This window comes from Bombina bombina, chromosome 9 (genome assembly GCF_027579735.1).
Source record: "Bombina bombina isolate aBomBom1 chromosome 9, aBomBom1.pri, whole genome shotgun sequence".
Classification (NCBI taxonomy): domain Eukaryota; kingdom Metazoa; phylum Chordata; class Amphibia; order Anura; family Bombinatoridae; genus Bombina; species Bombina bombina.
The window spans coordinates 71,857,670-71,871,607 of record NC_069507.1 but is presented as its reverse complement, the minus strand read 5'-3'; the positions used below and the strand labels follow the sequence as shown (position 1 = coordinate 71,871,607).

At 36.3% G+C, this 13,938-nt stretch overlaps 1 protein-coding gene across 1 annotated transcript in view; it reads left to right on the top strand.

The window, feature by feature from the left end:
* The first annotated feature begins 1,542 nt into the window (after positions 1 to 1,542).
* The window catches only part of PTEN (phosphatase and tensin homolog), a 143,634-nt gene continuing 131,238 nt past the window's right edge, over positions 1,543 to 13,938 (top strand). The window contains exon 1 of the mRNA XM_053692215.1: positions 1,543 to 2,352. Within this exon, the coding sequence (XP_053548190.1) occupies positions 2,274 to 2,352 (79 nt within the window). The 5' untranslated portion in view covers positions 1,543 to 2,273. The remainder of the gene's footprint in view (positions 2,353 to 13,938) is intronic.

Sequence of the window (13,938 nt, the reverse complement as noted above, 5' to 3'; positions counted from 1 at the left end):
TTAAAATTGCAGAATGTTAATAAAGTGAAGTACCATGAATAGGCTTACCATAATTTTTAGAGGTGAAACTGGGACCACCTGGTGCGGTGCCAGTGGGGGTGTGGTCAGGAGCGTGGTCAAGGGGGCGTGGCAATTACCGGTCCTTTTAAAGTAGTAGCTTTTATGTGTGTAATGTTTTGTGGATACTCTACCCATCCTCAGTCACACAAGTGAATCACACAGTTTAAATAGACCATAACACCGCCCCCTAGTGAAAAAGGCACCATTACATTGTCATGGCAAATAAATCCTTAATCTAAATCTCAGATGCTAAATAATGCCAAACATCAAGCATAATTATCACTTTCATAATTATCAATTTCACAATTTAATATCTGCAGTGTAATATGTGTTTTATGTGTCTAATTAAGGAACAGAGCAAAATACTGATAAGGCACAAATACAACATTGAATGAAAGTAAAAAAGAAACACGTACCTGCTAAAGCTGTTTAAGAGGCTACTCTATACCATAATGCAGGAAGATTACAGCCAAAATGCTATTCTGCATGAAGTAAAGCAAGATCCAGGCCAAATATCCTGCCTGCCTGTACTTCCTAGTAATACCCATATGATTCCCCTAAAGGTGTATCACCGGCTATGTCACCAGGGGTCGGGGGGGGGGGGAGAAGGTGTTAAATTCTTAGAAAAATAAACCAAGTAGTACTACAAAATTAAAAAAACCCTATGCTGCTCACTCAGCCTGTATTACTAAATGTAAACTTTGAAGGACACGAGTGTTAAGCTAAGCAGGGCTGTATGTAACAAAGTACCAGAATCCAACTATGCTGGAGAGCCGCAGTCCAGTCATTTTGAATGTGTCCGGGTTTCAGGTGGTCTGAAACCCGGACACATGATTTGAAACCTGGAGCTGGCAACCCTACTGGGACAGAATGAACAACTGGGTGGGACACTGGGACAGCGCCTCCAAACCGGGACAATCCCAGTAAAAGTGGGACTTCTGGTAAGCCTAACCATGAATAGTTACAAAATAGCTCTAATGTAAATGGTTTTCACAATTAAAATTGGCACTGATATATTTATGTACTGTTGTTATAGCTCTAAAAGGTGTTTCACACAAAATGCACTTTATTGTATGGATATCTCCAACATTTCTGTTTGGTGGTAAATAATTTAGTGTGTATGTAAGCATAGTTAAAAACTGAACATCCTTGTTACAGTTTGCCTTGTTCACATACTCCCTTCCCCCACTGTTAAAGGGATACTTAAAAGGCCTCTCACTTTTTTCATGCAAGAGGAAGAGAGGGAAATGAAGTGCTGAAAAAAATGACATTTTGCAAAGTTCCCCCTTATGTACCACGTGACCTCTCCCCTCAAGGAATGAAAGAAGAACCATATTTCACTAGAGCACATATCCCTCCGCCGCAATGTGCAACCCTTTCATATCATTATTGGAATTTCTTTTTCGATTGGTCTGGGACTTTCATGTAATTAAAGCTATTCCATTTTCGATATTAGAAACTGGGCAGTCGTTCAGACGAATGTGAAAACCAGTGGCGGTCGTCTGTCTTATGATGTGGCGGGGATTACTTGATGCCTCTCTAGGCGGAGTGATTCCGCGGAGAAACGAGCGGAGGAATACGTTGAAGCTCTTCTCTGCCGCTTGCTTGGTAGCCATGATGGGAGCTTGAGCCTGCGGCTGTGGAGACATGAAACGCGGGCAGGTTCCTGCACAGACCATCACGGTCCTCCTATATCGGTGACTTTAGGGCCTTTACCCTTCTCTCCGGTCAGAGGAAGGCGTCATCACGGAACTCTGTACTGAACACTGCATTATTTTCCACCAAGGATAATTTACCGATTCACATTTACCGAGCCCGGGGCTGGGCTGTGGAAATAACGGCACAATAACCGTCCCCTTTTTGCTGTCATCAAACGTTACGTAAAGGGTGTCGGGGCTTTTTTTTTTTTTTTTTGCAACCACCGGATCTGTTTCTGCTTTAGACACCACCCCCGTGTGGATTTATCGTGACTGTCCAAGGAAGTCGATCTAGTCCCCGGTATTTTATAATCCCTCTCCCCCCCGTCCGGCAATACTCTGGCCTCCCCCGGTAGCCCTCGGAGCAGCACTAGGAGGAGGAGGAGGGGGCGGAGAGGGGAGTTTAGCGGCCGGACAGAGGAGGCAGATCACGGAGTCGGGGCCGCTGCTGCCCCACAACAGCAGCACCCTTCAGCCCCGCTCTCCTCCTTTTTCCCGACCCCCAGGCTCCCCGACATGACTGCCATAATCAAGGAATTCGTCAGCAGAAACAAAAGGCGATACCAGGAGGATGGATTCGATTTAGACTTGACATGTATCCCTTTTTTTGTGTTTAACCCCATGACTGCCAGAGGTTAATGGATAAAGGTGTTACCTCTTTATTTGGCAACCAAGGGGTTAATGTATGGTTTCATCTTTCAAGTAACCAGTGGGTTAATGGAAATGTGGTTGCATCACGTCTCTGGTAGCCAATGGGTTAATGGATGGAGAATTGGAGCTTTCCCCACAGTCAAGGGTTTATTGGCTAACAGGGTTGCAGTATTTGAAACCCAAGGGGTTAATGGATGGCAGGGTTGCAATTCTCAACTACCAAGGGGATAAGGGATGTAGGCTTGGATCCCTCTTATGCAGTCAAAGGTTAAATCAAAATTCTTGTTCCTATAAAGTGTTAAGGAGCATCCTGCAAATGGCCCATACAAAATACATTCTTCAGTTAATTATACAGTGGTTTATATAGGAAAGTTGAATTTTCTGGGTTGGTAAAGTGATTTATTTTTGTAGCCAGTGGGTTAATGGATGGGTAATAGATCTTTTAATGAATGGAGAATTGGAGCTCTTTGCCAACCAAGTGTTTGACAAAACTCGATTATTAAGTTGTAAAATATTTTGTTTGTTGTACGTTTTTAATGTATAAACTGGTATGGTGGTTTGTGTTCATGCAAACAGGCCTATGATAATCTGGAAACCAAGGGATTAATGGATGGCATGGTAACAGTCCTCGCTGACAGCTCAAGGGTTAAGAGTTATAGGTTTGAATCTGTTATATAGTCAAAGGTTAATTTTTTTTTTTTTTTTCCACTTTCTAGAAAGTATCTGTTATCACAGAGCATCTTAAATTGCTCTTAAAATATCCATTTCCATTATAAAGTGCATTTTTTTTTTAAGGCGACGTTTGAATATGTTGGTAAGGTGGTTCGGTTTGATGCTGGGTCTCTTGGTATAACGGTATAGTTAGTCAAAATGACATCAGGAATGTACTAATTTGGGTTTTGACACAGAGCTTTGTTATGGGATCCATCTGGGATTTGCTTATGTCTGCAGCATATTCTACTTATATCCCACCTCTATAGTATACTAATAAAGTCTAACCACCTTTGCAGGAATGCTACTTAGCTGCTCCAATCCAAGCACAATAAAAATTGAGTCATCAGTGTTGCTGTCATGCAAAACTTGACAGAACCATTTGGACTGTTACCTTAAAAATCTATTCTTATGGTTTGGTTGGTACCTCAATATTTATGATAGATTCTACATTTTAATATATGTATGTCAACTGCTTCTGTAATATTTAACCCTATATGGGCTTCATGCCCAATATTAGCTGCAGCAGATGAAGTCATGCTATAAAATTTCAGTAGTATTTTAGTTGAGCATCTTACAGAACATAAATTATACTGCTTTTTGACATGCAAACAACATTGCATGGTAGAAATAGATTTTTATCAACTGAAAGCCTATTTAGTCTTCCAATATGCCTGTAAAATGTGGGCTACATTTGCTATGATATTCTTATGTATCTCGGATATTGTTGGATTACATTATTGTATTTGCCATCACCTTTTCTTTTGGAAGGGTATACTATGTATCAACAAATTCTGGTTTTAGGTGATGATGCAACGTTTATCTGGACCTGCTACAGTCAGGCTTCACATCATGATATGCTAAAAAAAATATTCTCCATTATCTTATATTAAACATGGAGCGAAAGTAGCTAAACAATAATTGTAGTTATCAGTGAATATCTTTGAACATAGTTTTATTATTAACTTTATTCGAGTTATATTCTTGAGCCCGATGACTGACTTTTGATCGCACTTACATGAAAAGTATATTAAGTGACCATTTTGCCAATGCATGTATAACAGATGTTTGTTGTGAATGTGTGCCAGTTTTCAGTGACTAGGTACTTTCTACCTCCTCACTGGTTTCATTTATAAAGAAGACATGTTCAGACCTGCCAGACTGCACTGTCGTGATATTTGCCATTCTTTGACCAGAATTGACAAAAAAAATAAATCATACTTTAGCCAGCCAAAATTACTTAGCCAGGTACAGATTTTTTTTTTTTTTTAATAGTAATTCTAGGAAAATTTATGTTACTGGTGGCTCCTAGGATTTTCAAGCTATTTTGTCTTCTTGGATGAAGTCATTGTTAAAGGCTTCTAGAGGAGAAGAGAAATCAGCATTGCTAAAATTAAAATGAGTACCTTGGCTTGCATTGATTTGGTTGGGGGTGTAACTACAGGTTGGCCAGAAAGCAAAAATAATTCAATCTGGTGTGACACAGCCCTCTGGCACAGAAGGGGTAAATACTGGTATTTAATGTGTTTACTGTTTTGGTTATTCTTGTCTGGTTTTTTTTAGTGTTTCCTTCAGTATGTGTGGAAAAAATTATATGAAATGCAGTTCCTAGGAGGCTTCAGAAATATAAAAATAAGATTTTGTTTTGCCATATAAATCGTGCCTCTTTAAAAGACCACCCTATTGCTTAAAAAAAAAATTGTGTGTGTATATATATGTGTGTGTGTGTGTGTGTATGTATGTGTATATATATATATATATATATATATATATATATATATATATATATATATATATATATATATATATATATATATATATATATATATATATATATATATATATATATATATATATATATATATACATACATATACAGGTGGCCCTCGTTTTACAACGGTTCAATTTACACCGTTTCAGAATAACAACCTTTTTTCCCAGTCATGTGACTGCTATTGAAAAGCAGTGCATTTAATAAAATAGCCAGTAAGTGGAGCTGTCCGCTTGTGTTGCAGCAAAGCCAAGCAAGCTGAAATTAATCAGTTTAACTAGACCTGAGCTATCGAGCAGATTTCAAAGCAACAAGATCTTCCTTTCTAGAAATCAGTCCAGATTTGAATGCATAGAAAGAACTGTTTGCAGAAAAATGCAAGTGAAGTCTGTGTTGTGTGATTATTTTATTAGGTTTATAATGCTGTTTAGCAAATGTTTTTGTTCATTTAAGTTACTTTAATTATATATTCTGTGTTGTGTGATTATTTTATTAGGTTTATAATGCTGTTTAGCAAATGTTTTTGTTCATTTAAGTTACTTTAATTATATATTCTGTGTTGTGTGATTATTTTATTAGGTTTATAATGCTGTTTAGCATTTAAAGTCTTCATTTAAAAGCTTTAAAAATAATGTATTAGGTCTTATGACAATTTTGAGAGGGGCCTGGAACCTATCTCCCTCACTTCCCATTGACTTACATTATAAACTGGGTTTCGATTTACAACCATTCCTTCTGGAACCTAACCCCGGCGTAAACTGAGGGCTACCTGTGTGTGTGTGTGTGTGTATATATATATATATATATATATATGTGTATATATATATATGTGTATATATATATATATATATATATATATATATATATATATATAATAAAAAAAAAAAAATCACTCCCACAATGCCCTGGAGCCACTCCACATGAGTATATGGCTTGGCATTGGGGCAGACATACGTATGCCTCCTGATTTATTCTCCAGCTGTAGCCTTATTTGAAATGGTATAGGGGTATGCCTGGATATGTCTTACACATTTTGCAGGACTAAAGCCATAGTAGGTTTTTTTTCTTTTAATACTGTAATATGTAAACTGAGTACTGTATTCTTAAACAAAAAAAGTCTTACTATTTCTTTGCAGTTAAGGCATGGAAGGTAAAGGTTTAGGTGAATAGATATTCAGAATAAAATTGTGTGTTAGGCGTAAAATCCTTGGCTCAGATAAGCTTAAAGTGAAGATTAAGTTTGCATGCTCTGGAATTGCATCAGTTTTTTTGCATTTGTCTTTTTGTTCCCTTGGTAGAAAAAGTGCTGGTTGACTGGCTTGGTTGCTGTGGATGATTTCCAAACAGATTCTTGGCTTTCATTATTTTGATTGCAAATATAATTACTTGTGTATAAACCAGTTAATGGTTGGTTGTATAGGAAATTTGATAACTTACAAGTAGAAAGACTAACAGTCGTAATATCAATTTTTTATTTTTTTTTGTGGGAACTCCGTTGGCTTTGTGAACGTGTATGTGTTAATTTATTTTTTATAGAGAGAGATCTCTATATATCCCCCAAGGCAGAACATAGTGTTGATCTGAGATGTCATTGCAGAAAATGCAGCATGCATGTCTGCAAAAAGAACAGTAACTGTTAGCACTTTAACTTTTCAGTGCTGCTCCTCATTAGGCTGTTCTTTTTAAACAGAGCTGTTCTCTGGCTGCATTGTATAAGTTTTCCTTAAAGGGACAGTCTAGGCCAAAATAAACTTTCATGATTCAGATAGAGCATGTAATTTTAAACAATTTTCCAATTTACTTTTATCACCAATTTTGCTTTGTTCTTTTGGTATTCTTAGTTGAAAGATTAACCTAGGAGGTTCATATGCTAATTTCTTAGACCTTGAAGGCCACCTTTTTCAGAATTCATTTTAACAGTTTTTCACCACTAGAGGGTGTTAGTTCACGTATTTCATATAGATAACACTGTGCTCGTGCACGAGAAGTTATCTGGGAGCAGGCACTGATTGGCTAGACTGCAAGTCTGTCAAAAGAACTGAAATAAAGGGGCAGTTTGCAGAGGCTTAGGCACAAGATAATCAGAGGTTAAAAGTATATTATTATAACTGTGTTGGTTATGCAAAACTGGAGAATGGGTAATAAAGGGATTATCTATCTTTTAAAACAATAAAAATTCTGGTGTAAACTGTCCCTTTAACACAGTGCATCCAGAACAAAGTGCTGTTTGAAGACAACAGTCAAATATGTAGTAGTGCTGCAAAGCAGCAGTGCATTGATTGTTGTTTGGCTCTGAGATTTTTGTAAGCTCGTTCCCTAGCTTTTCACAGTCTGCAAAGCTGTTTTTCTCTGAATGTAAGATGTTCATATGAGCAATGCACCTTTATTACTATATTTCTATTTTAGACTAAGAGAAAAGGAAACAAATTAATTCAAGAGACATTTTACAATTCCATTTTTGTCTGCAGCTAATATGCAATGCATTTTTCAACTACTGCACTAGATTATAAAACTTTAAATATTGCTTTATTCTCTAGTTAACCAACACATTGCATTTGATCTGGTGCTTTAGTGTAACAAATTTAAAATTTTATTTCATTTAAAAATGACCTGCAGAAAAATGTTGACTATAAAAAGCTCATTGCAGAAAGTGAAAAAAAAATTCTGTCTCTGTCCCATCAAGAGGCACTCACTGGTCTTCATAAAATATAGCGTTTAATTTAATCAATAAAACAGACATAATGTATCGGTGTAATCTTACACCTTTGTCAAATGTCAGTTGGTTCCCAAAACCACGAACCTAAAAACATATACATACACCGAAACCTTATGTCTGTTTTATTGATGAGATGAAATAAATGCTATAATTTATGAAGACCAGTGAGTGCCTCTTTTAATGGGACTTTGGATTTACTTTTTGAGTGCACCCTGGCAGCTGAAACAATTGTGAGACTGTCCTTATCCTTCTTTGGGAGTGTGTATATATTTTATATATATATATATATATATATATATATATATATATATATATATATATATATATATATATATATATATATATATTGTGTGTTTTCACAAATTCTGGGCAGTCACTGTTGTGACTGTGGCAACCTGGGGAGAGGTGTGAGGCCCAAAGCAGCACGCCTTTTCCTTGGCAACCTGGCTTGGGATAAAGTCCCTGCTCTGTGCTAGCAGATAGGAATACTGCATCTGGGTGGCTGACTTTACTGGGCCACAAAGTGTGGACAGGAGTTAAAAATCCGTACTGCAAATGTTCCAGGCAAATAAGGGGTTGGCAGTGTTTAAAATGTTATGTAGCAACAATTTAACCCTTTGGTTGTCCAAGTTTGTTACTACGGGTTAAACAATATCTGCATGTGTTTCTGGGCAAAAAATGACATGTAATATACATATTTACTTTCTTTTGCATTTCGTCTGCTATTAGGAGATATGTAACATCACCTAGACTTTAGTTATATTGGCAAACTATTAAAGTGATAGTCAATAATAGCGTTTTGAAACGCTAGGGTTGAATGTTGGAACAAATAAAGGGCACTTTCATTCATGAAGTATAAGATACTTCATGCAGAAAGTGCCTTTATTCGTTTCTTCCATACAACGTTCTTAGCTGCTACGGCAGCCCATGGCCCAAATTTCTTTTTTTGCTAAGAGGTGTGACGTTTTCACCTCTTATCCAATAGCTGTGCGGTAAATCCGGTTTGGCGCCCATGGGAGCTGGATTTACCGCATGGCTATCTTATACTTCGAGAATGAAGGTGCCCTTTATTTGTTTCAACAGTCAACCCTGGCATTTCAAAAAGGCTATGAATGACTTTCACTTTAATGTTAGTCTAGCTATATCTTGTAAAGGTTACAGCACCTTGATTTCTATATTGGAAAGTTGTATTGAAAACTATTTTAAGCTTGCATCAACTCATTTATAAATTCTGAAACCTGGTTTTTAATTTTTATTTTGAGGTTCTATAAATAAATTTATGGCTGAAAGAAATATGTCCGTTTACCTTGTGTCATAGTTTGTCCCATATTTCACAAGGGATATTTGTGGTAAAATTTGTGTCTTGTACTAAATCTTGGGCATGATGTTTTCTTTAAACTAAAGTCTGCAGTCTAGAGAAAATTGTGTCAAAACATGCTCACTATTTGACACCAGGGTCAATTTATAAGTTGACTAGTTTGAGATCTAGGAATCGGACCTGTATTTAGTCCAGGGCTAGTAAGAAATTAGGCATTTTCATATGTTTAATATTATGTAGGCTAATAAGTTTTCCATTGGCTGGTATACTATAGGGATACAGTATGTGCAATGCTGGAAGCTATGACCATACCATAATTTAAATTCTTCTATTTTAGAAGACATTTGTTAATGTAGCCTTTTCAAGGGGACAAAAAAAACTTTATAATTAAACAATTTTTCTGTTTTCATACATTAACATACTAGTTGAGTGTGAATTTTTGTTGAATTAACACCTTGGTTGCTGTGACTACTTTTCTGTAGCTAACTCAAATTCACTTGATGTGTGCATTCAGCAGTTTTGTTCACTGCCGAATGCGGAAGTAGATTATTTTCCGTATTCTGCTTTTTTCGGAGCCGAATATCCTCTTGTTCAAGTGCAACACACTAAGAACTGGTTTTGCAAATATCTTGGTGTGTTTCACTTGCATAAGAGGATATTTGGCTCCGAAAAGAGCAGAATACGGAAAATCTACTTCTGCATTCGGCAGTGAACAAAATGACCGAATGCACACATCTGCAACCCACTACTTGCCTTTGGAGGAGCCAAACCAGACCAGTTACTGGAATATACCAGGCACACCACTTTAAGAACTGCAAAACAATTAAAGCTTTCCTATCTAACCGACGCTGCTAAGGCCTATTAGGGTCATGTATGTGGCATGGTTAAAGGGACAGGAAAATCAAATTTGTGTTATTATTGAGACAGCATTTTAAACAACTTTACAATTTACTTCTATCACCTAACTTGTTTTGTTTGTTTGGTATCCTTTGCTATAAAAATACTTAGCAAGGCTCTTGTGCAGCAATGTATTACTGGGAGCTAGCTGCCGATTGTTGGCTGCATGAATATGCTTCTTGTTATTGGTTCACCGAATGTGCACTGCTAGCGGCCAATGTATTTTCTCTTCAACAAAGGAATGGAACAAAATTTAGCACATTTAGTAGATTGAAAAGTTGTTTAAAATGGAATGTTGTATGTGAAACATTAAAGAAACATTTTGGCTTTTGTTTCCCTTTTTAAATGGACATTCCAGCCACAATTGGAATCCACATGGATTTATTTCAGTTTTGAATAGAAACATTTTTGTAATATACATGTATTAGCAAGAATGCTTCTAAAAAAAGCTATAGCTGGTTTAAAAGCATATTTTAGTGTGCACCAGCATTTTAAACATAGCACTTGCTCAGAGATGATGATAATGAAACAATATTGCAAAGTTGTTTTACTACACATAAAAATGATGTATTCTGGTGTGCATTGCGTTTTATATATAAATGTTGAAGGGACATTGAACTCTAATTTCTTAAACCGATTCACACCGTTAGGACGTTTCATGCTGGCCTAACAGTGCTGGGCTTTAACGCTGTTAGGACGGCATAGAACGTCCTACCTTATGTGGCGTACTGCAGCTCCTCCTTTTAGGTAATGAAAAATTGGACCGGGGGGAGCGTGATTAGCAGTGACCTTGAAATCACGTGATCACATATTTTTTTTTTTCTCAAGTGTTTACATTGGAACTTCATTCTGATCTAAGCACTTGCCCCCCAGCATGAAGGGGTTAATCCATGTTATCCTTTTAACTAAAACAGGAATCCTGGTTATGCAAAATCTTGTATAAATTAAAGGGGACACTAAACACGCTTTATCACCTACCTCTAATCATGGGTGCTGCAATTACACTGGATTCAACATGGTGGCACCCATAGCTAGTGAGGAGGGAAATGACCTCAATACTATGCTTCTAAAATGTATTTATGGTTATGTCCCTTTTTATTGAAATTAAATGGGAATGTACAACTTCTACTTGGGTCTTTTTCCCCAACTGACCTATAAGGACAACTCCCAAAGCTCCATTGGTTGATGAAATTTATTATTTTTATTTTTGTCTTTTTTCAGCTACAGTATCCTTTTTTAAAATTTACAAAAAGGAAAATAGTTTGTAAGGTATACTAAACAGGACCGACCTAGAGATTTTTAATCTTTTTTTGTTTTGCTTGATTTCCAACAAAAAAATAAATATACATAGGTAGGCTCAGGAGCAGCAATGCATTACTTAGTGGGAGCTAGTTGCTGATTGGTGACCACACACGTTATTGCCTGTTGCAGTTGGCTCACCAGATGTGCTCATGTAGTTCACACTACTGTTTAATCCATTTGCTGGTATTAAACAAATTTGTGAGCACAGCTTATTATATTATCACAAACTCATAGTTTAATATCCCTTTAATTTCTCAGATTCCCGAAGATACATCCATTCCACTTGACAATTTGCATTATTGTTATTTGGGTAGTGGTTATCTGAAGAAGATTAGTTTATCTGTCGCAAGAAATTATTAATGTACTAGGGCAGGGCTCGACAAACCCAGGAACCTGGGAGCCACTGGCTCCTAGAATTTTACCCCTGGCTCCTAACTTTTTGGGTTATTCTCCATATATCTATATACAAATTCAACTGTCTGACACCTAAAAATATGCCTTACTGGCTCCTAATTTTTGAACATATTTGTCAAGCACTGTAACTAGGCTAGTACTACTAGCTGATTTCTTGCATGGTTAACAAAATCTACAATGTACTTTTCTATACAGCCGTAATGTTATGAAGAACCACTCTATATCCTTATCTCATGGTATGATTAAACCTGAAAGCTAAGGAGCCATGAATGTTATGAGACAGAATTATGCGCTATTCATTACCAAAAAATCCTTTTGTTCAAATTCTAAAAAACAAACAAAAAAAACTGTTACTTGCTCCAAGCTTTAAGAAAAAAAAAAATCATCCCTTGTCCATATTATGGTCTTGGTAACCAAAATATTTTGCATCTTTGTTTTACAGAATTAGTGATTCCCCTACAGTTTAATACTGTGAAAGCTTTAGTTCCATTATTGTTGGGGAATAGTTATGACTTGTTTCTGTTTTCCTCTCATTAACTTACATCAAGAAAAATCATTTAAATAGTCATCCACTCTTGATTGGAGCTCCAAAGTAAAAAATGAAAGCCCCTCCTTATTTGACTTGTCAGTCCTGAATTTTCATCTGACTTTTTGCCCCTCAAGCTTATTCCATTTTATAAACTAAAGAATTCCCTGTATTTTGGGAAAATCTTATCAATCTACATAACTTGACCCTTCCTCGTAATACTTACTAGTAAGAAGCCCTCTCCCAAGAGGTGTGGATAGAACTTCTCACTCTCTTGGTTACCTATAAAGGTAACCTTAAAACTGAACCCCTTCCTCCCTCCTAGTTCTGTCCAGCCTGAAGGGGGACAGGGCTAGGAGACCCTCTATATTTTCCATGGGAGGTAGCCAAGTTTGTTCTACCCTCCTGTGATGAGTGGTTCCTGTCATCCTGTGCGTGTTTTTTTTGGCTTGTGGTAGCAGTTGTAGAAGTCTATGTTCTGGAGAAGCTTTGATGGGGTCCACCAAGTGTAGTCATCTCAATCTTATTTCTAGATGTGCTTATGTATAACTTCATAAGATTTGTAGCAAAGCACATAGGCTAAACTATGATACTGAACACAGTTTACTTAAAGGAACTGTAAATACAGTAGATTTACATAATCAACAAATGCACGATAAAGACAATGCAATAGCACTTAGTCTGAACTTGAAATAAGTAGATTATTATTATTTTTTTTTTTTTTTTCTTACACATTTCAAAGTTATGTCTATTTCCACTCCTGTATCATTTGACTGCCATCAGCCAATCACAAGTGCATATACGTATATTCTGTGAATTCTTGCACATGCTCAGTAGGAGCTGGTGACTCAAAGTATAACAATATAAAGACTGTGCACATTTTAATGGAAGTAAATTGGAAAGTTGTTTTAAAATTGCATCCTCTATCATGAAAGTTAAATTTTGACATAAGTGTCCCTTTAACAGAATATAGACAGTAATGTGGTGAGTAACAAGTGTCATTTATTTTCTTTGCATTTTAAATGGACGGTTAATATATCAATTTAATTATTTTTTTTCTCCTGTTGATTGTAACTAAATTTTATTTTGGTAGTAGTATGTCCTTATCTATTAAAGGAGATTTCCTAAGCAGCCAGTGAGCAGTTAGTGTTATAGGTTTGTGTTGCACTATTGACTTCAGTATCCGTTTTAAATGGCTTTAAGTAATTATGCATGATTAGAATATAACATGAATCGTTTTTTTTTTTTTGTGTGTATTTTTTTCTTTGCTTTTTTTTTTTTTTTTTTTTAGCATCTGCTAAATAAAAACTCAGGGGACTGTTTGAATTTACCTAGTCATGAAATGGATATTCAGTGTTCTAATTTTGTTAGCTGTAGGAATATGAAACCACTAAACTTATTTTAATGTTTTCTGGTTACTTTTAGGAACAAGTTAATGTCTAGTTATATTGGTAGTCTGAAGATAACACATGGAGAGTAACTTTACATGTTAGCAAATTTTTACTCTGGGAGCCAGTCTAAAAGTTTAGGGGACTTTAGAAATGTCTGGGAGTCTATAGTATTATGTATATATGTGTACAATTAAACTCAAACAGCAGGACAAGCAGATTTCCTTTAGCCAATGACTGGCTACTAGTGTTTTTTTTATTCCGATTTCTGGACTAGTTTTTAGAAGCCAGACTGTTTACAGAGATGTATGAAGATGAATCCAGAAATCAAAGAGTCGGAACTAGAATTCTAGTAGTCATTGCTCCCGGACTTCTGAGTTTTGTCAAGCTCTATTATTTTGTATAGGGGCTGATACTTGTAACCATTAGCAAAAGTAAAATATATAACCCACACAATACTAGTACTGGGATTGCCAACGTTATGACT